General features: G+C 43.1%; 2 protein-coding genes across 6 annotated transcripts in view; one reads left to right on the forward strand and one right to left on the reverse strand.

Moving 5' to 3' along the window:
* The window catches only part of OSBPL9 (oxysterol binding protein like 9), a 48,664-nt gene extending 47,596 nt beyond the window's left edge, over positions 1-1,068 (forward strand). For 3 of the 4 annotated variants that reach the window (XM_031058535.1, XM_005422941.3, XM_031058536.1), the window contains 2 exons: positions 167-302; positions 395-1,068. In XM_031058535.1, coding sequence (XP_030914395.1) covers positions 167-302; positions 395-469 — 211 coding nt within the window. In that variant the 3' untranslated portion in view covers positions 470-1,068. Of the gene's footprint in view, positions 1-166 lie in introns of all 4 variants that reach the window. The other variant, XM_031058537.1, reaches the window with a different exon arrangement.
* Positions 1,069-1,385: 317 nt separating this feature from the next.
* NRDC (nardilysin convertase) lies at positions 1,386-23,642 on the reverse strand. 2 transcript variants are annotated; one of them, XM_031058534.1, is made up of 30 exons: positions 23,322-23,642; positions 23,051-23,132; positions 22,324-22,477; positions 20,606-20,679; positions 19,090-19,185; positions 18,043-18,165; positions 16,685-16,742; positions 15,666-15,739; positions 15,404-15,473; positions 14,972-15,049; positions 14,418-14,538; positions 14,281-14,339; positions 13,622-13,676; positions 12,292-12,396; positions 11,859-11,982; positions 11,290-11,376; positions 10,571-10,690; positions 9,805-9,856; positions 8,648-8,710; positions 7,401-7,478; positions 6,578-6,740; positions 5,883-5,914; positions 5,460-5,598; positions 5,005-5,052; positions 4,670-4,722; positions 3,970-4,053; positions 2,981-3,071; positions 2,578-2,694; positions 2,261-2,350; positions 1,386-2,054 (listed from the first exon to the last, which is right to left on the reverse strand). In XM_031058534.1, coding segments are annotated over exons 2-30 (2,604 nt in total). In that variant the 5' UTR covers positions 23,052-23,132; positions 23,322-23,642; the 3' UTR covers positions 1,386-1,859. The 2 variants fall into 2 exon arrangements, with proteins under 2 accessions (XP_030914394.1, XP_014163308.1); XM_014307833.2 differs by having other exon boundaries at positions 7,401-7,528; positions 8,560-8,710.
* Positions 23,643-27,423: the final 3,781 nt, after the last annotated feature.

Here is a 27,423-nt window from a genome sequence, read left to right on the forward strand (position 1 = left end):
CTCCTCCCTGCTGCCATAACAGCACAAATACCAAATATCCTGAGGGCTTTTCTGCCCTTTCTCTAACCTGAGATCTACCTTTATTCACTGCTCTGTCTCCAACTTGTAGCACTCTGCTCGCATAAAAGTCTCCCATAAAAGTCTCCCTTGCCCTTTCTCTTTGAAGCCTATGGAAGGATGTCACCTACAACCTGAAGATCAGAGACATCGACGCAGCCACGGCGGCCAAGCACGCGCTTGAGGAGCGGCAGAGAGCCGAGGCCAGGGCTAGGAAGGAGAACGAGACCTCCTGGGAAACGAGGGTGAGCTTTGTTCTAACAGGGGGAAGCTCAGCCTGTAGCCTTTGTTCCTTTCTGGAGTCACAAAAAGCTCACACGTGGTTATTCCTTTGCAGTTATTCCACGAGGACGGGGAGTGCTGGGTGTACGACGAGCCGCTGCTGAAGCGCCTCGCTGCCAGCAAGCACTGAGGGGGTGAGGCCTGGCCTGGCCTGGCCTGGGCAGGGCTGGGCTGGCAGCTGAGCCCACGCCCGAGCCTGGGCAGGGCAGGGCAGGGCCGGCAGCTGAGCCACACCTGCAGCGATGATCCCAGGCCCAGCATCCGCCCCCCTGCAGCTGCAGCGGTTCCTTTCTCAGGGATACTGGACTTACTGAGACAGACAAAGCAATTCACGAGAGGCTGAGCAGCTCCGGGCAGGGACTGGCTCTGGTGGCAGTGCCCAGCTCAGGCCCTGGGGCACAGACACTGTGTAACCACTGTGAAGGCCACGGTGCTGGGAGCAGTTGCATCATAATCCTGGGTCCTACATATTTAAAAAGCAAGGAACAAAATGCAAGGTGTCATTTAAATCTCGCTGATGTTTGCAACGTGTAAATATGAGGATTCCTCTGATGGGACAATTTGTTAGAAAATGCTACATCAATGTTATCTTCCACCTGTATGATAATCAAATCTTTTGGCATTTCAGTGTCTTGCCCAAAATAACTGTTATTTTGAGATTGAAATGTAACCATAGATAATTCTACCCAATGCATCTTAAAGCTTCATAAAATAGATTTTTCAAACTTCTCTTATGGACTTTTTATTTATTTCATAATAAACCTTTGCAGGAAGACTGTTTTCCAGTTGAGTCATGATAAATTAATTATGTGACATGTATTAGAGGTATTTGGTTTTCCACTGGAATTATTCTTGCAGCTAGCTAAACCTACTTCTTAAACTAGTTCATGAACTAGTAAAATGAGTATCTGCAGCGTCCACAGGAGAAGTTTTCTGGACTCTACATCCAGCCTTGCCAGCACTTCAGGAACCTCTGCATTGTGTGCTTTTCCTACAGTTAATAATGATTGAGTAAGTAGCTAGATGTAGCAATCAAACTACTTTTCTCTCCACAGTTAAGTCTAGCTTTTATTTGATTTCATCTTAATTTTGTCTATGTTGCACATACAGAAAAACTAAAAAAGCAGTGTGAGATGGAAGCCTCGGGCTTGTCTCCCCCTCCCACCCACTGTCACTGCTCCAGGAGCGCTGCAGGTCCTTCCTGAGGAGCTGTCACTGCTGCTGAGGAGCTGCTGCAGCACTGCAGGGATGGTGCAGGCCAGGCTGGACATGAGGGCAGAGCCCACAGCTCCAGACAGCTGGAGAGGAGAGCGTGGGGAAGTCAGGGCTGTGCCTCTTCTTAATGAACTTGGGAAGGTGATCAGAGGTTGGCTGGAAACTTGAGGAAAGCTTCCTCAGTGTCTGAACGGGCTCTTCATCCCAGCTACCACTACAGCTCTGGTTTAATAAAAATAGGTTTGTCATGTTGATGTTGCAGAAAGCACCTGTATTACACAGCAGGGCCGGGCAAGGTATCAGTTTTATTTCAATATTTTATGGTAAGGGAGAACATTCAGAGTTGATGTGTACGCTTTGATGTCCTTGATGGAAGTAAAGTCACGCATCAAAGAGGAGGGGGGCAATAAAACAAGATGAGGTATTTCACCAGATGAAGAGTTCTGTCCTGAGACAGCTGTCACCTCTGAGTCCCCTTCGTGCTTTCCATATCCAATCACCTGGAAAAAGGTACCAGAAGAGGAATTGGGATTTCATTCAGTGTTTCTCTGACCCAGCAATTAACTTGAGATACTGAAATGCAATTCTAACAAAAACACTACAAAAATGGATAACCAGAGTACAAGTTACATCACAGATCTCCTCTCCCACACTCTTACTGCACTCTGCTTCTTGAAGGTGGCAGCAGGAGCTGACAGACACTCACATGTACACTGAGCACTTTCCTCTGGTTGCTTCTGTGGTCTTGGAACCAGTTGACCAGGTCTGCTTGTGTAATAGACTTGAGAGCTTCAATCTGAAACCCACAGGAAGGAGCTTTTAGCAGTACAGTGGCAATTCAAGTAATTTTAAACATAAGAATATTTCCTCTGCGACCTCTACTCCACTGCATAAAAGAATCCTCTTAAAAGAACATGTAATTTTAGAGGCAGTGTGTCACTAGTAGCATAAATCCCACTTATGCTTTTGAAAGTGCTGCAAAAGCAGTGTGGTTTTTGTGTCCCACAGCTGCAGGACACCCACCTCCCGTGCCAGCCTGTCAAACAGGTACTGCTGGGTCACCACTTCATTCCAGTTCCTGTCCACTTCTTCCCCAAGGTGGGAGTCTTCACATTCCTTCAGTTTTATCAAAGCTGTTACCTACATGGGAAAAAGAGAATTAGCTTTAATGGGTTTAAAACTACCTTAATTTACCATCACAGTCACTGCAGTTGAGAGAAAAGCTGAATTACATTAACAAGGTAGCTCCTTCCTTTTGGAGCCTGACTGTAAATGGCAAGAGAATGGACATTTAGGGAACAGCAGAACAGAGCAAGAGGCAGATTTTAAAAGGTGAGGCCTTTGTCCAGAAAACCTCAGAAAATCACCAGATAGCTGTAACTGAATCATGCAGCTCAAAGAAGTGCTTTTCAAGATGGTATTTTACCTGGGTGTTAAATGCCTCTTCAGTTAAATCCTTGATTTTCTCTTCAAAGCAAGAAAGAAACTCCTCTATTTTCCTGTCAACCAATTCAGAACTAAAAGAGAAACAAATAATTTAATTAGGCAGGAAAAACCAAACAAAAAAAAAAAAAATCCACAAAATATTAAGGGGTAAAATAGCAGCCCCCATATGATGAGGAAGGGAGAGGCTCACTGCTGTTATCCCCTGAAAACTCCTCTGAGAACACCTGGTGGTCACTTTGTGCAGTGCTCTCATTTTCAGCTGTGCACAGGCACCCCAGGAGCCTCTGCTGTGAAGCTGCTGGGGACCTGCTCTGCTGGGACCTGCTCTGCTGTCCCCAGCTGCAGCCCTGAGCCCTGCAGAGTTAGGGGCTATAGGACTGGGACTGAAAGAAAATGTGATGTGATGGATCCTGAGGTTTCTGACACATTAAAACCCTCACTGATGACAAACACCTCAGTAGTGGAAGTGTCCAAATGTAAAAATTAGAGGCAGCAGCACTGTGCTAATTAAGCTTTCACTGACACTGTTATTTTTCACAAATGGCACATTTTTCAAAAACTCCTGCAACTCTGGCAGGTCAAATGCTTGTAGTTCAAAGGGCCAGGTTTGAACAAACCCATAACAGTGCTGTGCCTACTGAACATGAGCCACAAGAACAGCTAGACAGGATTTTAACTCTCCTGGCAGAACAGCTTCAAAAGGGCAGGGGGATATTTTACTTGCTTGAGATTACTTTTCACTATTCAAGTCAGGACCACTGCAGTTTTAAGAAGCCTAAGGCTACTTTTTTATTCAGGTGCTGGTTTTGAGTCAGGATGTTGTGACTGTCAGCAGTGTCCCTTCTGACATCCCCTTGAATTAAAAAATCCCTCTGTGGCCTGAAACAGGAGGGAACTCTCAACTGGGAGCAGGTGACTCCCACAGCCAGGGCTGGGAGTAATGAGGAACTTTCCCCACAGAGCACTTACTTGTATTTAGTAGCCTGGGTTGCCACTGTGACTGAGAAGCCAAGAATCCCAGAAGTGTTCCTGCAGGTGGGGTACACGTGGTAGCTTAAAAGAAAAAAGAACACAAGCACAATTAACTTTTCATTTACAGGACATGCTGCAGGTTAAAATAGTGTTGGTATTTGAGAGGGAAAAATCTGAGATTTAAATTTGCAAAAGTCTTATTTTCTTTATTTTCTGCATTGCTGCTTTTCAGTGTTTTCTCAGCTTTAGGAAGTCCTTTTAAACTTGGGAGTGTTCATATTTGGGTTCCTGCAAACTCATCCAAGCAGAGTGAGAGACCCAGAGCTGTGAAAAGCCTGCTCCAGTTTCCTGAGGTAGCAGGGTGCCTCTGAGCGAGGCTGCTCAGCACCACAGAGCTGCTGTGAAAACAGCCCTGGGGAAGGGGCCTGAGTGTGGAAGTGCAAGGAACAACTTTATGCTGAATAATTCTGAGTTAACACACTGGTAAGAGATGCAAATCTTACAGAACTCAGAAGCAACTTGGCTTGCACCTTGTATTGATGGGTGCTTTTGTTTTTGAAGCGTTGATGTTGCTGTTTCCATTACAGTAACTGAGGATTAGCCACTGTGCAGGAAGGACTCCCACAGTACAACCTCCAGAGACCAGTCAAAGCAGGAGTGTAGGAGCAGGTGCAGGGAGGAATCCCAGTGAACTCACCCAAGGGTCTGCTTGGTCCTCAGGAAGTCAAAGCAAGGCTCCTCCATGTGCATCTGAAACAGCACAAAGGTACAGCAGAGGTGACACTGCCCTGCAGCCCCTCGTGGGCTCCACACAGAGCAGGGGGACACTGAAGTGTCCCTGGCCAGCCACAACCACTGCATTAAGAGGGCTCAGTCCTGTGGGTTGGGAGCTATAGAACAGTCTCCTGTGGTGTCCATCACTGCAGCACCCAAACATTTCAGCCAGGGGCAGCAATAGAACACACTGGGGCCAGTCAGCCTCATGGCCTCAGCTGCAAGCAGTGCTCAGGGGAGACACAAACACAAACTTACCACAAGCAGCTCCATCAGGGTGTATTCCCGCAGGTTCCTGGCACCTGACTGGAAAGAGAACGAAGAATTCGGGGTGGGTTTCATGTGACTGCTCAAGCCAAGGTGACTTGTGGCACACACCTCAGCCTGGACTGCAGCACTGAGGGACAATTCACAGCAGGGACAGGTGGGAAGTTCTGGTTTTCACTGAGGGGACAGGCCCAGCCCAGCCCCCAGGATCATAGCTGGGGACACCAGGAAGCCACCACAGCACTAACCCAGCTCCCAGCACCAGTACAGGAAGGGAGGTGCTGGCTTCAGGGAACCCCCCACAGGGAATCCCACTTGTGTTCAGCCTTGGGGCACAGGGCCTGTGTCACATGAGGGGTGTGTGTCCCCCCTGAGACATCCCTGTGCAGAGCCTGCTCTCAGGGAGGGGTGGAGCCAGAGGAGCAGCCCAGCCCAGCACACAGTACCTGGTAGTAGACTGTCACCTCGGAGTTGGCGTCGCCCTTGTTGAGAGTTTTCACCTTACACAGCAGGTGGGTGTTTGGCAAATCCACCACCCGGAACTGCACGGGGCAGGGATGGGCCAGGGGGGCAAAGTGGAGCTTTCTGGGGGGAGCACAAACAGCACAACTTAAACACCTGCTCACACCTTGGCCAAAACCAGAGCAACACCCAGACATTTACACACTTGGTCTGACATCATTTTCCCCTTCCCCAAACCAGAACTACGTCTGCTTAAACTGCCACCAACAACAGCCACCTCCTGCTAACACCAGAGGGAAGAAGGGAATTTCTCAGCACTCCCACTCTAACTCCTTCCTCCAGAAAAGAATCTTATCTTGATTATAGTTTTCACATAATAAGCAATTAAAGAGTCAAGAGATACTCACTGAACAACATAATTCAGGAAATCCTTTGCTTCCTAGGGAAGAAAGCAAACATCAGTTTTAGTTAGAGGAGAATTATTACCCCAATTCACAACCACACACACCAGGGTAGCACTTGAGAGAGTGAGTCCCAAGCAAAGAGCAGCTGAGCTGTCCTGCTCCCTACATCCCTGCATTCCTACATCCCTTCCTCCTCACATTGTCCCCAGTCCATCCAGCCTCCTCTGTGCCACACTGCAGAGTCTCCATGCTGCTTTTTGCACTTCTCCAGAAGGAGAAGGCATGAGCCAAAGAAATAGCACCAGTTATCCTTACTCCATGTGTCTGGCACTCAAATTCCCAGGATAAATGTGCTCTGAGGGAAGGAAGCCTCCTCCTGTGGCACCACTGCGGGAATTTCTCCATATCAACTATATCAATACACCAAACAATATAAAACATGGTGGCAACAGGAGAAATAGATTACAGACATCTACTACATTTTTTCCTATCAGCAGTTTAAATCCAAATTCCTGGAAACTTGTGTTCAAACTGGCAACTGTGGACTGCCATTGGCTTATCCCTACGAGCTCTCCTGAGGTTTTGGAGGTGAAGCTGCCCAGTACCCACAGGACTCCAGACTGCCAGAGCAGAGGCAGAGCAGAGCTCAGTGTGGTAAATCCCAGTGTGAGCACAGGCACTGCCAGGGCTGCACTCACCCTGCTGGTGAAGTTGCCTTGCACGAGCCCCTCCACGAAGAGCTGTGATTTGAAGGCGGTGACGAAGGCGGAGAGGGCGTCGATGGAGAGCCCCTTCATCAGCGTCTGGTACTTGTCGATCATGGACCAGCGGCCGTGCTCCAGGATCAGCAGCCGCACGTCCCTGCAGGGAACACAGGCAGGGCTCATCAGGAGCTGCTGCATGCCAGAGATGCCACTCCTGGCTGCAGACAGGGAGAGGGCTCCAGCAGCCCGTGAATGGCTGTGCCCTCTCCACTGCTGGCTCCAGGTCACTGTGCGACAGCGGCTCCCTGGCCACGCGTCTGCCCTGCTGCTGCAGGGCTGCTGTGTCACAGACACATTGTCTGAAAAATCCTTTCCTTAGGATTTTTCCTCCTGAGAAGCCAAGAGGCCTCAGGAACAAAATGTAAACAATTATTATCTGCTGCTGTGGAATGCAACAGGTGAATCTGTGATTGGTCTCATGTGGTTGTTTCTAATTAATGGCCAATCACAGTCAGCTGGGTCAGACTCTCAATCCAAGACACAAGCTTTTGTTATGATTAATTTTCTGTTCTTAGCTAGCCTTCTGATGAAATCCCTTCTTCTATTCTTTTAGTATAGTTTTAATATAATATATATCATAAAATAATAAATCAAGCCTTCTGAAACATGGAGTCAGATCCTCATCTCTTCCCTCATCCTAAGACCCCATGAACACTGTCACACTGCTGGGGCTCCCTAAGCTACAGCAAAGCCTGCAAGCAGCCCTGGGATCCCTGAGCTCCTCAGCTCAGCCACTGCTGCCCTCCCCAGAACTCACTTGGCCAGAGTCTCAGGTTTAATGAGGATGTTGTAGTATGTTTTCTTCAGCTGCTCTGTTATCATTTCAAAAACTGCTGGAGTAAAGCTGAAGTCAGACAAGTAATCGATGATGAGCTGAAATAGAAGCTGTAAAGAGAAGAGTTTCAGTTGGGGTTTTTTGTTGGTTTAATTTAATGCTGTACAATAATATAAAATTATCATTAATAAAATTATCATTATTGAGACATGGAGCATTCCTAAAGCACATTCCTCCATTCTGCCAGATGTTCTTCACTAAACAATTCTATCCCAAATGACTGTTTCAGAAGGGCAGTGTTTTTACACAGTGAATAAGCTCAATATCCCAAATCAATAGGAGTTTCCACATTCTATTGACACAAATCTAGCGTGGAACCCCCAACATTTCTGTATTCAATATTCCATTTTTTCCTTTTACAGCTGACCAGTAAAATGACATCACAACAGAGATATCATTCAGGATTTAGAAAGAGAATATTCAGACCCTGCTGCTTGTGTATTTGGCTTTTTCTGTTAAAACTGCTATTAATAAGTCTGACAAGTGATTAATGGCCTTAAAGCTCCAGCAAAGCTCTTGCAATGGAAGTTAATGGCTGTCTCCTCTTCACTGTGTCCTCTCTCTGCCTGCCATGCCTTACACAAATTTAGGGAATGGGAACAGGGATCCCCCAATCCTCTCAGCAAGCCAACACAGAAAATCTGCACCCAAAATGTGCATGTTCAGAAGCTGGATCTCCAAAGTCAAACTGAAACCAAAATCTCTTTTCAGACACCCTTCTCCAGACATCATGCAAACAGGCGCAACTTAGAGATGGAAAGGCTCCAATCCTCTTTATGGCCATGGGAGACACAAAGCTCTTTTTATAGAAAAAGCTGTTAACATTTTAATGGAGATACAGTTATTACTTAAAAGGAAGATTTAAGTCAGCCTGAAGTCAGTAATTTGAGCTGGTGTAAGTTCACACAACTCCATCTTTATACATGTAAGCACAAGAAAAAGCAGCACATTCGCTGCATTACCCTGCCAGGGACCAATTTTTCTGTCTAAAACACCTCATCCAACCATTCACAGCTCCAGAAAAGCACACACACTGCAAAGCTGCAGGCATAACAGCAGTGAGGAGAGGAGCAGAGCTTACAGGTAGTTTGTGATTGAATCCTTTCACTCTGATGATCAGGCCATACTCCCCAGCCACCAGCTTGTACTCCAGCTGAGCCACGTCTGCTTCATAAGCTGGTTCCCCCAGGTTGTGGGAAAGGATGTTTACAAATGTATCAAACAAGACTATGCTGGAGGGAGAGAAGGGCAGGAGGTTAAAAGGAAAGAAAAAAAAGGATGGACTAAATATCAAAGTGAAGCCCGATGAGCTTGATGGTACATGCAGTGAATTCCAACAGAAATGGAATTTGTGTAAAATGAGATTAAAAAAGAAATTTTCCCAAAAAAACAGAAATAGAGAATGCAGGTTTCCCTTTGTGCAAAAAGCACATGACACTACTTTAAAATGATCTAGACATCCAGCAATGTGTCAGGATGTCCTTGAAATGTGAAAAATTCCACCTTCACAAGATTTAAGGTTTCTTCAAGGTAAGAATGCACATTTTAACAAGACAATGCTCAAAAGATGGAAAAATCACAGTAAATGAAATTATTTCACTTTGTGTAATGGTATGGGGGACAGATAGACTCAGTTATGCTCAATTCTTGAGTAATGAGATGATTATTTATCTACCAAGGTAAAAAATAATAATAAGCTAGAGCAAAGCAGGCTACACAACCTGGAAACTGCAGTCCCTGCTTTCAGGTTTTTGTTATTGCCTGGATTCTCATTCAAAGATTAAACTAACACACCTCCTGAAAACAGATTTAAAAAGGCTTTCCCAAAACCTGATTTGTGCAGGTCTTGGCAGGCTTATGACACAGCACTGTGACACTGGGTACAAGCAGCAATGGCAGCCTCAGGCAAGGCCCAGAACTGCACCCAGAGCTCTGCCTGACCCCAGTTGGTTTCCCAAGGCTGCTGCAGCCTCTTGTCCTGCTCCTGCAGGCTCCCAGGATGCTGGGACATGCTCAGGATATGACTGTGGGCTGCTCTTTTCAGGAGCACCTCCTTCTCTGAGCACTGCTGCTGTCACATTGCTTTTCCCCAGACTTGCCCTGGGGAATATCACACCATGAACTCCTTACACATCTGCTGGCTACAGGCAGGACCTGCTGCAGAACCACCATCAAACTGCAGATAAAACCACAAGGAAGGTGGAAGGATGTGAGAAAAGGACACCTTATTCTATTCCCGCTTAAAATGAAAGTCTCTTCCCCGTTTTTCACTAGGTATGGTAGTTTAGTTACTCTGCAAGGTAAGCATAAATAATAGAATCCTCACTTCTCTGCAGACTGCTGTATCAATGGAGAGATCAGATGGAATCGAACATAACCTGGGGAGGAAAAGGAAATTTCAATGAGCAATTGAATAGAAAGTGACAACTTTCTGAACTCAAATATATTTCCATCAAGTTGCTCTTTGGTGACAATTCGAGTTTAATGAAAATGGTCATTCATTTATAACACTTTTTTCCTTATTTTAAGTCATCATTAAATGTCTTCTCCTTCTTATTCCAAAAATCTTCCCTTCGAAGTACCAAATATTGGAAAACAAAGCTGTGCTTTGCAGAGCACTCCCATGGCATGACCACTATAAATAGAAAAAGAAAACTTCACAGAACATCTGTTTAAGAGACACTAAAAACTGTGACATTCTGCTTGAAAGCAGCAATATATTTTACACTCTTGTCTCTGATCCAGGCTGTATTTTTCTCTTCCTGTAGAAGAGACTAAGTCCCTTCTAATTAAAGTGCTCCTTCCTTCTCAAGCCCCTGTCTCAGCAGCATATTCTGTCTGCCCAATCCTATCCCCAGACAGACTGTTCAGAAGTCAGTAAACTTCAGTGATTCCACTTTTCAACCTGAGGTATCAGCAGGGTGTCTTTGTTGCCTTAGCTCACCTGCTTCTCTTTTATTGTAGCTAATAAACATATCAAAAGGACCGTGGAAGAGCTGACAGCAAGCACTTCAGTTTACATGGTGAACACTACCATGGATTATTATTGTAAAAACAGGGTCTTGCTATTCAGAAAGCCCTCAGGCATTTACCTTTTGGGATTTTGAATTTATCATCCTTCCTGTACCAGAGACAGCCTTGTTGTGTGCTGAGTGTTTTGACTGGATATTCTGTTTCAGGGCAGTCAGAAACTTTCAAAGCAAAGTCGGTGGCTAACAAAGAGAAAAAGCACACCAAAACCACATGTTAGTGTGTTTCACAGACACAATCAGGCTAAATTCATCCAAGTCTTCAAAAGTATCAAAAAATACATTTTTCCCCTCCAGTTTTTTAAATTATTTGTGACAGTACTTTCCTGGACCCAAAGAATATCTCTTTTTCACTTCCACACCAGAACAGTGGCCAAAGCAGAGCAGAAGTGGTGGCATCACATTTCCATCCAGGACACAAGTCCTCGTTTTCATTTCATTTGCTTTTGGCAACAAAACCAGATGGTATTTAAATGCTTTCAGAAACAGGAGGATTAAGCAAATAAAATTCTCTTCTAAGGTGTTTAGAGCTCTGTATTAACTCTCACTGACTGTGAGGCCTGCTCTGTTATGGATATATCATTTGTAAATTTATATAACTTAAAATAACTCAGTTCTTAAGCTATAAATAAAAGAAGAGTAAATAAAATCCAGCTGAACAGAGTGCTCATGTTCTTTTAATTTGCAAAAACCGGTTGATACCAGTTTAGGTTGTTTCTAAACCACAGCAAATTCTCAAATAAATCACTGGGGAAGATTTCACTCATGCCCAGGTGCCTTACCTATGTATTTGTTCTCCTCTGGAAGGTGTAAATCTGGATTTAACTCAAAGTCACTGTCCCATAAATCACTCCAGTAGCTGTCAATATCTGTTAAAAACCATGAAATGCATTAGTTCAACAGGAAGGGAAGGCCATCCTATTTCCAGACATCTTTTCCCAATCTCCAGAAAGATCTGCAGTATCACAGCAGTTTCTTAACATCTCTCCATTCCTCAGGACTCTTTCTAAATCCCTTCCTACAAAATCTTCTGGAACAGGACTGAAGCAGCCCTATTAAAAGCAAATCAAGTCTGCCTTGGTAACCCAGCTCCCCCCACACCCTGTGCTCCATTGCTGTTCTTTCCCTGAATGGCAGCAAGTGCAGCTCACTGGGACCTCTGCCTCCCAAAGGAACTGCAGGAGTGGGAATCCACTGGCAGCAAAGAAAGAGCAGCTTTGGGTGGCACAGAGACTGATGGAGAGCTCAATAAAGCACTGAGGATTCATTTCCCCACTTGTATTTTGTGTTGTCAGCCTTTCACTTCCTCCAATGCAGGAATCAGACATTCTCAGCTCTGCTGCTGTTTTACCTTCCATGCTGTACTGAGTCCCAAACCACTTCTCTTTGAGGTGACACTGGCCTTCGTTGGCAGCAGACAGCAAAACCAGGTTGGCTCTCTGAGGGCTGAGCTGGTTCAGGGCATCAGCAATGATCTGCAAGTTCCAGACAATATTTCACTTCAAATGCAGCTCTGACTGCCTGAGCCAGCAAAGACTTCTCAGTTGGAATGTAGGAAGAACAAGACATAACAAGCTTACAAAACAGATTTGCTTTCTGAATACAAGTGTTTCAATTAATACAAAACCTGTGCCTGCATTATGTTTAATTACAAATGCCTGTATTACACAGTATGCACATGTTTTCCTTACATCAAAACATATAATCCATATGCCTGTATTACACAGTATGCACATTGTTTTCCTTACATCAAAACATATAATCAGAGTTCAAAGAACATTTACCTCCGGCTTGTATTCAAACAAGAGCTGGTCTCCTGTCAGAAAATCTTCCTTCTGAAACAACTGCATGTTCTCACAAAGGTTTTCCACATAGTCAACTGGATCTGTCTGCAAGCAAAGAAATAAAGCTATTTGTCACATAATTAGAAACCCAAGATACCAATTTTCTGTTCTGTGAAGAGCTTGACTAGTCAGATATGTTGAGCATGTGTTGGATGCTGTGCTTGTTACAGCATTTCGTTTCAGTTATTAAATTAAATATATTTCATAACCATATCAAATGTTCAATCTCCTCTGAGAATCCTGACATGTCAGACACATCATCTTTGTAGAAGAAACCTTGATTATGCAGTTTACAGGCATGGAATCTATCGAGTTAAAGACCCAGCAGAAAGCACTCCTTGCCTCCAGGGGACACAAGCAGAGCCCTACATCAATTCAAGATTTAAAGTGGCCTGGAAAGCACAAGGCAAGGAACTGCAGCTGCTGCACGAGTAGCTCTGGCTCTGCTCCTTTCCCCAGCCCCCTGCCATGATGTGCAGGGTGAGGAGGGGGAGATTCTCCTGTTTAAACAAGAAATACACGTTGCCTTTTAGCAGGGTAAGGCTGCCTGGAGGACCAGGCTGCTCAGCTTCTTGCCAAGTGCTTTTGGGGTGTTTGCACCAGGCAGCACAGGACCGTACAGATCCTGTGGCAGAGATCACAGATACCTGGAAAGAGCTGAGTTTGGCACATCTTTGTTGTGTAAATGTAGTGGGAAACATTCCCAAGGATTCCTTAAGACACCAAACACCTGAGGAAACATTAAACCTCCCCTAGGCACCCCCTAATCATTCATGCCAAGCCCATGCCAAGCCCATCAGCCCTTAGCACAGCTCCATTCACCAAGCAGAAAACTGGGGTGCCATGACTAAGTCATTCTTCTGCCCCTGGGATTCACAACCCTGTCACAAAAGCACACACAAATCTCTGTTCCTGCTGTATGGAGTATTTGTATGGATGGATTTGTTTTCCCAAAAAGAAATTTCAGTGCCATTCAAAGAAAAAAAACAAGTTACCAAGTAAGAAAGAGAACATGACTAAATGTAGTAGCAGTAAGAAAATCTAAACTGAAAGAGCCTACCTAGCAGGTAATGAATGAAAAATCAACATTAAATTCTGTTAGGGAAAAATCTCAATATTTCTCTGCCTAGAATACATCTCCTTTCAGCCAAATACAGCCTCATTAAGTGCACAATGCATTTCTTCTCAAATAGAACTTTGAAAATATGTTTCAAAATGAAAAAGTAGTTACTTTTCATGGTTTACCTATGTCAGAACAGAGGATAAATACCTGTTCCTGGTAGTGAAATTCATTAGCTTCAATCTTTTGTATTTCTTCCCATATTCTGCAAAGGAGGAAGAAGATAATAAAAGTGGATTTTCTCCATTGTTCCACAACATTTACCAAGAATCTTAAAAAAGGAGCCTTCTAGGAAAGGCATCAATGGTGGGATCGATGATTCATTCAGATACAAGACACAGAAGCCAACATTAAATGCACTTCCCAAAATGGCATTTCTCAGAACTGGCAGAAAGTTCTTCCATTTTCCAAAGAGAAAGTTAACTAACAAGAGTCAAAATCTGATACCAAATTAACATAAACTTAGGCTAACACCAGAACACCCAGCCCTGACTTCCACAGACCTCGCTCAACAAATTCATTTAAAATGAACACAAAACTGCACCTGACCTCTACACTAGTTCAGCTTACTAAACTGAAGGAATCACATCACAGTAAATGAAACTGAAAAACACCAGGAAATAAGCATAAACATTTAGAAAATTTCTTTTTGAACTTTTTAAAACTGACATGTTTTCCACACAGACAAGTTTTACTAGCGACTCCCTGTTTATGCTCCAGGAACTCCACAAAAAGGGCAAACACTACAAATAACAGGATAATGGAGAAGGACACCAGCACAAATATCTGCTGGAGTGGTAAACACTTGCCTTTGATCTGGCCCCCTTCTCTGCAGCATCTTCACGTACTGAAACACAACATGGGCCACCTGCAGACAGAAAGGAACACATTCATCTTTCCAGCCATTAGGGGAACAGCAGGAAAAACAAGCTGCAGGACACCATACCTCATAGAAGTGCTTGTAACCTTCATCAGTCAAAGTCACAGAAATGCTGAAGATGGAGTAAGTGGAGTTCTGTTCAAACCCTGTCTCTCCATTTCCTCCATACAATGCAAGGGCCCAAAACCTATGGAAGAGTGAAAGGTATTTATTATTTAATCCTTTCAGCTTTGTTTGAGCTTAGCTAGAAGCAGTATATCACAGGGTATTTTTATTTCAGAGGTTTTCAAACCATTTACAGTTTACACAAAGCTTTTCCAGCTTAAGGATGTGACCTGAGGACACAGAATTAAAGAAAAACAGTGAAAACGCTAAGTAATCTTCTGGAGATCTCAAAGATCAGTCAGAGATACTGCTGATCCATTACTCAGAGACAAAAATCCCATTTATTTCTTACTTGGGTTTATCATCACCTCACAGAATATCACTACAAAACACTGATAAAAAAGGCAGTCTTGGCCTGCTTTTACATCTATAGAAAATACAAATACACAAAACAGAGTTTATCTGTATTTGAATGAGATCAAAGCATTTAATAACCGTGCTTAAAAACCACATACTTTTTCCTAAGGAAAGAAAGAACACTGCCTTTGCCTTCATGTCCCACCAGCCAGGAAATATAATGAAGAGGCTTCACCCTAAGAGAAAGTTTGGAGGAGATTAGATGCCAGGAGGTAACACATTTCACAGAAAGAATTCAAATCACTGGGCTAATGACTAAAATATACACTGTCTCTTTTTTCAGGGCAAGTTTTGCCTTTTCAGGCAGAATTAAGATAATAAGCTGAAAGTGTGGGAGTTCAGAACATAATGACTGATCTGAGTCAGTGAGGAAAGGAACTGTATCTGCAGCAGTTGAATTCATTTTTAAAATGCCCCCCTAGCTGAACCAAAGTAATCAGACAAGTAAATGAGATTCTTTGGTTTGTTGTGAAAGTCAATAAATTATTCACAGTCTAAACAAGGTAGAAGTAAAATGCAGCACAGTGTACCTGTAATACTGTTCTTGTGGTGGAAGTGCCCAAGTGATGGTCAATGAATGAACTTTCCTGATTGGAACAACTGGACACAAATAAATAAATTAATTATAAATATACATGACGAGACAGAGATAAGCAATTTTACATAATGCAGAAAGAATAGTTAAAAGCTATTGAAAACCACACAGAATTACTCCACAAAGTATTTGGATCACACAGAGAATATTTCTTTCAGCACGCAGGTATTCAAAACATTTAAATCCATTTCACTTACCTCTGTAAAGCTTGTGAAACTCTGGTGTGTCAAAAGGCTGAGTCAGATGGCCAAAGCTGGGCTTGGGTAAACCACTTAAAAGCAAAATGGAAGTGTGATGTTACTGGCAGGGGTTCAAGGCTACACTGAGATATTCAAAGGCATCAGAGAAGACACCAGAGAGCCTGGAAAAGGTCCTTTTCCTTTTTTTAAGGGTGCAGCCCAGCACTCCCCCAGCCCCAGGGAGGTTCCCTGGGAAGCAGCCTGCCCACACTACTGAGCAATTAACCCAGATGTGGATACCACCCCAACACCCCCCTTCCTTCGGTACAAGAAGCACAAAACCTGCTTCTGTACAGCCAAGAACAGCAAACAACATCCTGAGTTCACCCTGCACCCAAGGAATCCTGATGGATTGTCCTGTGGGGCAGCAGGGATGAGCAGGGAAGTGGCCAGGACAGACAAATGTGTCTCTGAATGGCATTAGGCTCTCACAAGAGCATTTCCAAGCACCACAGAAACAAATCTCTTGCAAAAGGCAGAAAAATGCTCTTCAAGTTAGCAAAGCTTTTGAAGAACCCCCTTTTTAGAGGGCATATTGGAGTGAACCATTAAAAAAAATATTTATTTCTAACCCACTGCCACCCTAAGGATGACACTTAAATTCCAGATACGATGTTAATTAATTTTGCTTCTTATTATTTTTGACACAAATCAAAGATAAGCAATGTGAAATGATAATCTAAGTTTGAATGACTTATCATAAGGTCAAGGCATCAACACATATTAAGCAAACACAGCTTCAAGTTAGCACCACACAGGTCACAGCCTAAATAATTGTTAAGCAGAAACAAAGTCTTCCTGGAACAATTAACAGTGGTCTTTAATTTTAAAAGTTGCCTTTTTTTTTCTCAGATAAGAATGTTAATTAACAAATGGTGATTTCCTTTGTTTCTCCAGTAAGGGATTCTTTAAAATGTCATTTTAAGAAGAGATAATTTTATCATCTACAATGTCTTTATGCATCAAATGAATCTTACTTATTTGGGATCTCAGAGAAGATTTCTGTCACCCACTTTTCCAATGTATCCAGTGTTTCTAAAATAAAGAGAAGAAAGACAGAAATGCAATTTCCTCAAGATCTAAGACAAGTTACCTTATCTCACCAGTTCAGTTATTTCAAAGAGGCTGCAAGTCAGTGTATTTGAAAACTGCAAAGTTCTAAATTATAAACTTCAAAGCTGTTGGTTTGAACCAATTCTTAACATTTGCTGAGCTGTATCTGTGGCCACAGCTCTGGGTTTGTGTAGGGGGCTCAAATCCCAGGCTGACACAACTGGGATTTAAAGTTCAGCAGTGTCTGGAGTGACTGCAGAAGGAATTACTGTCTTAGGGATCTACAAAACCACCAGGACTTGCAACTCTTTCCATGACTCTCCAGATTATACACAGGAATTTTCCTCCTCAAACTCAGTCCTGCAGTCCTAAGGATTCCTTCTCCCCATCCTCTTTTCTAAGGGAAATAAGTCACAAACCAGAAAGCTTTTTTAATATAAAAACTTTGCTTGTTTAAGCAACCATTCTGAACTCCAGAAGTGATGTTGTATATGTAAACAACAGCAGCAAAAAAGCCTGGATGAGGTAGGAGGAGGATTCGCTGCTGGGTTTGTTTTAACAGAGAAGGAAATACAAAATTGACCTGGCTGGTTACCAGCTACCACCATTCTTCCCAAACACCACAGAAAATATTACAATCCATCACTGGCTAAATGACTATTCAAGAGGCATTCAGCACCCTAAGTAGTTTACTGTCTAGACCAAAATTAAAAGCAAAGGAGAAAAAAAGAAAGAATGCCTCTATTATTATCATCTCCATTTTAGAGATGGGAATTGTAATCAGTTTTAGCATTCAACAAAACTCCTCCCTAAACACAAACCATAATCCATTTTAATAGAATTTTTCAAGGTATGGGGGAAAAAATAGAACTTCTACTCCTCCTAGACAAACAAGACAATTTGATTGGGAGATTCAGTGACAGTGTCCCCATCACTTGCTGAGGAGTTCCACTGTTGATGGCAGAGAAATCAGCAGCATTAATTCATTTAACTGGTTTGACTCTTCACTGCTACAAGATTATTTCTGAAACGTCATCTTTGAGATTTTCCCTTCTGTGTTAACATGGAACCCATTGAAAAGGTTTCTCAAGAAGCAGCAGGATGACAATAACACAGCACAATTGCTCAGGTCTTGTTTCATTTGGAAACCAGGCTAAAATCTACATATAAATACCCTCTGCAGGACTGGACAAACCACTAGACTGGCTTGGGCTACAGCTGGACTGGCTCCAAAAGCACCAAAGGCAGCAATGAGGCTGCTTTTAAGGAGAACTGATGTTACCTTTAGACTGGACAACCAAGGTCATGTAGTGAGCAGAGTAATGGCGCTGCCAGAACTCCCTCAGCCTGGTGTAGGTGTCGATGTTGTTCAGTTTGGGCTCGTGCTTGAGGGTATCTGCATTACCTGCAAACATCACAGGGGAGGCAGGGCTAGTTACCCACACAGCAAGAACACACTTAGTGAGAATTCACTTTCCTCCCAAGTCTAATCATGGTAAAGCACATTAAAAATACCCAAGAGAAAATTGGAGTGAAAGGAGTGTCAAGTGAAACCGGCTATTTTCTGATTTCTGGTTCTTATCCAAAGGACAGCTGATATTTTTATAACAAGGAAGGCCAGAGTCCTCCTGCATTATCACATCTCTCACTGTGTATTGCCAGCCATTCCCTCACCAATGGACCTTCCAGAACAGCAGAGGAAAAAAGAGGAGGAAATATGAAGCTCAGTGTATGTCACCACAGAAATTTATAAAAACAAGCTACACTTCAAAGCTGGTAACTCTAATACCCATCAATCACACTGCTATTTACACACTCACCAGCACCACAGGGTGAGGGAGAGAGGACTGGACTGTCCAAGAGAAGGACAAATTTCATTCTGCTCCCCCCACATGGCTGTGAAGATCTAACTTCCAGAAATTCAACAGTGAATTATTTACTTTGAAAAGCCTCCCCTGACAGACAACAAGAAATAATTTATTTTTCCAGGAAATTCTAATAGCAAAAAAAACCAAGCTTAAGCAAGATGGAGATGACTCAGAGAGCACCACCTTTGTGTTAAGAGACAGTTCCATAATTATACACCTTGGGCACCCAGTTATAACATAGCAAAAAGCAGTACCAGAAAGAAAAGTATCTTAAAAAGGAGACAGCTGCTTTTATTCCCAACCATTTTCCTGCAAAATGGATAATTGCTTGAATTCTTCTGAACAAGTTTAATGGTTGCTGTGATATGACAGTTCATGTTAGTGCATCTAACCACTCAAACTTCTAAGTGGTTAAAAGTTTAAGTATCATTACCATTTTGTAACAGAAATACATGACTTACCCCAAAAGAATTTCTTCATAGGATGTCCAGGCCTGGCAAGACTCCCAAATAACATCTCCTTTCTGTTTGCATCAGAGGGCCTTGCAAGCTGATACTCTGTTAATTATAAGAATTTGCAGTGGCATGCATCAAAGTTTGACATCATGTTCCCACAAAACAAAGCACAAATCTCAGCCAAACTGAAAAGGAGACATACCACACAGATGCAGTCTGAAATTTCTTTTAATATATGAATGCAATAGTGAAATAAGAAAGTAATAATGAATACAAGAGGAAAAATATAGCTGAGAAGTAAAGAAGGTGTTAGAAGTAAAGGAAGTGTCAAGAAGGAAAAGCATGTAAAGCACCAACTTGTCCTGTCTGAATGCTCTATGTTAAGTTCAATGGGGACAAAATTAATCAATATTATGTAGGACCAGGCCCTGCAATAAGAGCTAGAGAACAATTACAAACCTGTTTCTACCATATGTCACACAGAACAACCCCTAGCCTAATAATGAAATAAGAAATTGAAAGGTGAACAAGATAAGTTTCTAAAAATGCAGTTTTACAACCACTTTATACTAATCTAAATATGGGGCTCTGCCAAAATCAATTCACCCTCCTGAACTGCATTTTCCCATTCCTGTTTTGCTGGTAATAACAACCATGTACAGCAGAGCTGTAAACTAATTCCTGTGGCTGGGCTCTCCTGCAGCCAGCTCAGCAAGCTGACACCATTTCCTGGGCAGCACATTACCCTGGTGTCACTGCAAGGCAAGGACTGCTTCTGCACCACCAAGGTGTAAAATGGCTGGAACTGCTGAAGAACCACACCCTAACTCAAAGGCAGGTCCTTGTTTACACTGACTTTTATCTAAATTCAAAGATCAAATCACCCCCTTTCCCTGCCAGAAGACAGATAAAGAAAATTACTTGGTATAAATATTTGACCCAGTTGGGATATCTGCTATTTTTTTCCTAAAACAGTGACATTTTAGAGGCAGTCTGGGAGTATTCATCACATATAAGAAAATCAACACTCCACTTGCTTCTGTGCCTGGTTTAATTTCCTTCTGGGAAGTGACTTGTTACTTATTCAGGTGTTAGAATAAGGAGACAAGTAAAATCACCTCAACTTATTGTATTAACTCTGCACAGGACTGGAGAGAGCTCTGGGGCTCTGCTGCAGCTAAAGGCATTGTGTTCACTGCAGAGCATCCACATGCTCATGTAACTGCTCTGCCAGTTACTGCCAAACCACTTCAGATTATTAATTTCCAATTAGTGAAAATGTGAGGGTAAACTCTCACAGCGCTGGCACCACATCCAGTCTTTCTTTCTTCCTCTAAAAGCCACTGATATCTAACAGCCACAAAGCTTCAATTCAAGAGTTTCATCTCTCAGGTAAGTTATGTGAGGTTGACTGAAGTGCTTAGAAGGAAAGTTCAACACAGAAACCAATAAGCAATATCACAAAGTAGGGTTTGTTTTAAGAAGATGGGCTAAACACACAGGAAAAGATTCTCTTACTTACCACTGTCTACAGCCTCCACTTCTCGATCTATTGCATCCCTGATCATTAATGGGTGAATAAAGAATTGTGCCCACCTATGGAACAGAAAAAATTCATATACTTTTCTTCAGTGTCTATTAAACTAGGCCAAAACTCCAGTAATTAAATCCAACATCTACTATTTTGGTTTACAAAGTTGCTTGACTTACTAGGAGCTATGTCATTCTTGACTATAACATCTTAAAGACAAAAGCCATCAGAAAGCAAAGGGCAGAACTTCCCAGCTCCAGAGTGGGACTGAATTGGTTGGATGCAGTAGGATATGGGTGCAGGACTATCTGCATTACATCCTGAAAATGAGCCACACAAGTGATCCACCTAGTCTGGAATCTGGAGCTGATAGGGACCAGTATCAGGTGCTTCAGAGGAAATCCCAGTTGTTCCTCAGGAACAATATGACCACAGAGGAAGTTTCTTCTTAACTCCATGAAACATAAGTTTCTATATCCATTACAATTTTAGTATCTACTATAAAAGCCAGCGTTGTCATCCAAATAAATTTCTTCTGTATCCTCAGAGAGAAGAGCACTGGAAAGGGAGAGATCTGCAGTGCATGGAGACTCTGCAGAAGGCAGCCAGAGAATCTAATAGTTCTGTTTTATTGCTGAGGTTTTTCAATGAAAAACTGAACTGGCTGAAGCAAAAGGTTAGGAGCAATAAAAGGTTAAAACTAATATATCTGTGATGGAGTTCTATGGCCAGAAGACCCATTACACTGAAGACAACTGAAAGGTGATGGCTTTCCATTTCTTCAGATCCACAAGTGCTTGAATGAGCAGAATTCATCCTCAGCACTCCTTATCTCCTTTGTATGAGAAGCTGTCCTACAGAACTCCTAAGTTCTGTTTTCCTCTGCAATAAGCAAGCTGTTGTGACAGATTGCAATTATATTTTTTTTATTCTTTTGCACTTCCAAACATCTTAAAAAGCTGAATTAATCTGCAAATGGAAACTGAAATTGGCCTAGTAAAGTAAAATTTAGGTTATACTTGGAAAAATGTGCAAACATGTTGCTCTTGTGACAAAGTAAATTTGTAGTGGAGTGTGCTGCTCCTGAGATATTTTATGGCATCAAGAATATTGAGCTACACCCCTATGAATGAGAAATTCCTCTCACCAAAGGAAACCATGCCAACCAGTGGAGCTCTGTTGTTCCCAAAGCACAAAAGAGCAAGTTAAGCACTTTCTGGCAAAAGAGACATTCAGCAGTGAATAACCTGCACCGGGTAAAATGCCTCCCTCTGAGACACACATTGTACCACAACTTTGAAGGCTGCCTGAAACAAACTAACAATTTAGGAAAAACAGTAACTCTACCAGAACAGACATTTCAAAGGATGAATCACTGGGATTCTGCGAGCACTTCCCCTCTGATCAGTTGTCACGTTGCATAACATTTCTCCTGTCATCAATGCTACCAGTTTAAGAGTGCCAAAACAATCAAAGAACTGCATGTGTTAAGACTTAAACATGGGTCCTACATAATCCCACAGCAAAAAAACAGCAACATATCCAGAGGGAACCAGCACTTTCCTAATTCAGTATCACTGCTGTAGTGCAGGTAGCTATGGAAGTTCAGCAACAGCTTTGATATCCCAAAATGAAGAACAACTACGCCCAAGCTCCTGAGGCACATACAGACATTAATTAACATCTAGTCACCATTCATACAAAGTTACCTATCCAGGGCTTCTTTGAAGTACTTCCTCTGCACATCAAACTGGAACACTGTCCTCTCACAGTCCGTCGAGGCATTGTCGCCGCCCCCATGTTTCTTCAGGAACGCATCGAACCCGTTCTCATCTGGGTACTTCAAACTGCCCATAAAAACCACTGCAACAAAAAATCACCAACAGTGCCAAAATGGCATCAATCTGTTAATCCTGACTGCAGCTAGAGCAACCCCTCTATGACTGACCCCCAGCTCACAGGCAGAGGAAGCCTGGCTGATCTGCCCAGTACCTGCTGTAGTTTGCCTCTGACAGTGCCCTCCCAGGCAGGCCTGGCCCCAGCCAGGCAAGAACAGTATTTTGAAATACACCTGGTCAGAAACTTCACGTGGTTTCTGTGTCCAAATTACTAATTCATCATCCTTTACCAGGAGACAAAGGTCCATAGCTCCAACCTGGTCTATAGAGCAACAGGTAACGTAATTCCCCTCTATTTAATGGCTAACAAATGAAGTTGATATAAACTAATACACAGCTTGGCAAAGTGTATGAGACACCTTCTCCCATATTAAGAACTCCTTACTAAGTCACTATTTGTATAAAATCACAAGCTCATGAAAATAAATTCTCCAATAGCCAAATTGGGAATTGATACTAAATACTTCAGAAATGCAGAGCTACATAGCACCCATTTTGCACTGAGGCTGGAGAAGATGAAACAGGAGCAGATACATACTATGTTCCAGGAAGTGTGCTAATCCAGGCAGATCTTCAGGATCAGAGAAGCTGCCAACAGCAACACAGAGGGCTGCTGCAGACTAGAGAAAATACAACATTCTCAGTAAAAGCCACCTCAAGAAAACACGTCAAGAAAATTACAGAAGTACAAGATGAATCAACTGGGAGAGGCACAATAAAAAGATCTTGTCTGAACACCTAATCACACAGTTTCAGACCTCAAGAAAGTTCACTAGATAATTTTGCACCCTACAGCTTTAAGCACATACCTGCTTTTCTGAACAACCTCTCTTTCTTGTCTCTTCCTTTTCAGCCAGCTCTTCTAATTCACTGTCGTCAGAATCATTGAAATCCTCATTATCTCCATCACTGTCCTCACTCTCATCCCCCTCATCACACTCATCATCATCATCATCATCATCTTCTTAGCCATCTTCGATCTCAGCTCCAGAGTCATCATATTCATCACTGCCCTCTTCAGAATCATCATCATCATTATCCTCCTCCTCCTCTGAAGATGTTGGGGCACCATCCAAGTAATTCAAATCCGAAATCAAAAGTGCACATAAGCCATTCTGCAGTTTGATATACCTGAAAGAATAATTTTGTGCAATGAATATGCTCATTTCCTAATTCTGAATTTTCAGAATTGTAAAAATTTAATTATTTCATGTAATACTTAGAGAGTGATTTCCTAATGAAAATCTAATGGTAGCCAAGACTGAGCAGTTTTATAGCAGGAAAGTAAAACATTCTTCTGCTATTCAGCAGCTCTAGGAATAAGAAGCAGTTCAGAGCAATAGCAGAAGCCCTTCAACCCATAAGGTCAAGCTCACTGATTTTGGCTTTTATTCTTCTCTTTGTGAAACATTTAAGCTATTAGCACTCACTTCATGCACTCAGGACAGGCAAACCCAAACTTCAATCATCTTTTAGGCTTGTCAGGCTCTTGGACACAGGTATGATGTGACAGAATGAAGATCTTAGTCTTTGCTTCTAAGTAGGCCCCAGAGCATTTGATTTGATTTGTTTTCATCAATGGTTTCTAATAAATGGGGTCTGCAGATGTAGCAGGCGAGTGTTAGAAAGGACAGAGTTCCTCTGCAGGCTCCACAGAACCAGTCACAGGGAACTGGCTGGGCTCCTGTCAAGAAGCAATAAACTCTGTGTGTGTTTATACAAGCACAGAAGTTTTTAAACATGTGTGTACACATATAAATAAAACCCCACAAGCCCTCTGTGCAGCACCCTTCTCCAACTTTTCACTCTGAGGACTGCAAGCACCAATGCTCTGCACTACAAGAGCCCTCATCAGTATTCATTTACCATCAAATCTGGAACAGAGTCACAATTTATCAAATTAGCCAGAGCATCCCTGCCAGGAGCTTGCACCAGCAGCAGAAAGGAAGGAATGCTGGTCCAGAAAATACTTCATCCACCCTATGAACCAGTGCGATAGAGACCTGTGCTGTCTGATCCAGCAGAAACACACAAAAAAAAGCAAGCTAGAATAAAATAAACCCATGGTCACATCCCACACTCCCAGAAAAATCTGAGTTACAGAGCATAGAATCACAGAACAGTCTTTGTTGAAAGGGGCCTTTAGAGGTCATCTGCTCCAACTCCCCAGTTTGTACCAGGTCAGAACCTTGCCATGTGGACACAGCTCCTGGACTATCAAGACTATGAAAAAAGCTAATGAACAAAAGTCTGATAGTTGTGTAAAGGTTATGACTCATGACCCAAGGGGAGGTGACAGAGCTTACTCTGGGCCAGGGTTTTGTGATCATGCACACACCCAGTTTCCTTGCTGCAAGACTGCTGAGCAGGACTAATCTGCTCTACCCAAAGTGCCTTTTGACTCATTCAAACTACAGCGCACACTGTGTAACTTGTAGGGATGCTCTGATGAACTGCAGGAGGCACAGAGAGTGCTGGAATGTCTGTGAACAAAGTGAATCCTCCTGCATTCTGAAAGCACATCCATGAACCATTCCCACCAGCTACGTGTCCCACTGCACAGCTGCAGCACTCCTGGATGTCCTAAAACACACACTGCACACGTGGGTGCTTCAGCCTCTGGGCAGCTGAGAGCCAAAGCCCCAGACAGCACCTTCCAGCACTTCCTTCTCCTCCACACAAACTCTGCCCTGCAGGTTTGCACAGCTCCTGGGGAACCCCAACCCCCAGCACTGGTGTGGCGCAGAGAACAGAACAGGGCTGCTCTTCCCGAGGAACAATGTGCCACAAAGCTGCTCAGCCAGGTGTATCCAGCAGCTCTTGCTGATCCTTTGCACAGAGCCCCATTAAGCTAATGGAGCAGATTATACTAATTTTACATTGCTCATCTGGAGGCCTGTGGGTGTTGCACCCAGGACAGAAAGCAGCAAGGACAAGGCTGGTGCTGCTGGAGGCTCTCGGATTTCACTCCAGCAGGATTTAAACAGCTTAGGTTATCTAGAGCACAGGCACCACTGACACAGGTGTTCTTTACTTTTTCCATGTTTCAGTCCAATGGAAAAGGACAAATGTAACTAATATCCACTAGTATGCAAAATACAGTACCACAAATGCAATGGCATGAGGTAGAAACAGAAGCAAGCACAGTTCAATTGCTTTTTTGAAGTACTATACAGCATTGATGCAAGTGAGGCCAAATTATAAAATAAAATTCAAATTCTTAAAAATACTGCTTAAATCTCCTGAATAAGTTTAAACATGATTCTTGTCACACCAAGTTTTTCTTTGACAATTGTTTAGCAGTTAGTATTGAAATACATATCAGTGCATGGTAAACATGAGAGAAATGCTATAATTTCACAAACAACAATAAATACAGGACCATGAAATTCCATACATGGATGAATGTAAATAAAGCATATATTTTTAGTAAATACAACTACACAGTTACAACTCTAATGAGCAAACTTTTATCATGACAAATATTTTGTCCCACTTATGAAAATACATCCTGATATCTATGTCAGAGCTCCTTTGGTTTTGAGAATGTTATTTGAGAAAGCAAAATAAGGCATTTTCCATGAAGTTAAGACTGATGTCAGCAGACAGAGACACTAAGCGCACATCACTGAAGCATGAAGAGGGGAAAATGTGTCAGCACCATCACATCACCTGCCAGGACACTCCCTCAGGAGGTTTGGGACATCACACCTGGACACAGGTTCAGTGTGGCTTTGCTTCCAGACACACTGAACTGCTCTTCCATAAGGACAATGTCTGTGCTCTGTCAGGCTCCCTTCACACACATGGAAATCAGCCTGAAAGGATGCAACTCTGTGCTTCCAACTGAAAAATTCTTTTTAAGAATGGACAATGGGATTTCTGCGAGATTTTGGTATTAATTTATGCTATAAGCAAACACTCTCTCCAATTCTCACATGCAGAGGAGGTTCCTGAGCCTCAATTTAGATAGTGACAGCCTTCAGTGGATTTCCCAAGCTTCATCCACCAGTGTGCTGCTTCAGGCAGCAAAGGCAGGAGTTTCTTAACCTGACAGCATCAGCACTGTGAGCTTTGCATGAAGACAAGCCTGCCACAAAGTAGCATGACTAAGAACGCCATCAGGAGAGGCAGGCAGAGATCCAGAGGAAGCAGCAAGGAAGTAGGGCAAGATGGGAGGGAGCAAGTTTCTCCCTGAGCCAATGGGCCCTCTTCAGGCAGCCAGCAGGGAATCTCACTGCCAGCCAATGGCACTGCAAATCCAAACTTCAGTTCCAGGCTCAGGCAGAGCTGCACAGATTAGACATCATGAAAATTAAAGATAAATGTTAAAAAGCAGCCCAAACAAGGGCTGGATAATCTTCCGTCTTACAGGAAGAAGTTATCCAAGTGTCCTTGCAAGAACAGACTGCCTTACAGCATCCAACAAACTCAATCTCTGCTGGAGTTCTCATCCGAGTCTCTCACTGAGTCTGGGTCACAGACGCTGTAAGCTGTGCTCAGGGAAGTTGATCTTTTTCATCACTTTTCGGGGTATTACTCAGAAATAGTGAAATAAAAACACAAACAAAATGGCAGCCTAAAAGCACTCTGCCTCAACTCACAGATACATTTGCGTTAAAACTTAGAAGCTCATCTAAAACACGAAGAGTAGCAGTTTTTAAGTTGGGATCTGCTCTGAAATACTTGACCCGCACTTTGCACTGAACGCTTTCGGAGAGGAGCTGCCGGGCCGAGGGCTGCGAACTAACGCTGAATTGGGCATTGCTGCGCCTGGAGAACACCCAGCAGCGAGCAGCTTGGCACAAGGGCCGATCGTCCCAGCCTTGTGCCCGCACACACACCGGGCAGCCCCCCTCAGGATGAACACACCCGCGGGACCGCCAGCCTCCTTTCCTCACAGACAGGCCG

This window comes from Geospiza fortis, unplaced genomic scaffold (genome assembly GCF_000277835.1).
Source record: "Geospiza fortis unplaced genomic scaffold, GeoFor_1.0 scaffold396, whole genome shotgun sequence".
In the NCBI taxonomy this organism is placed as follows: Eukaryota; Metazoa; Chordata; class Aves; order Passeriformes; family Thraupidae; genus Geospiza; species Geospiza fortis.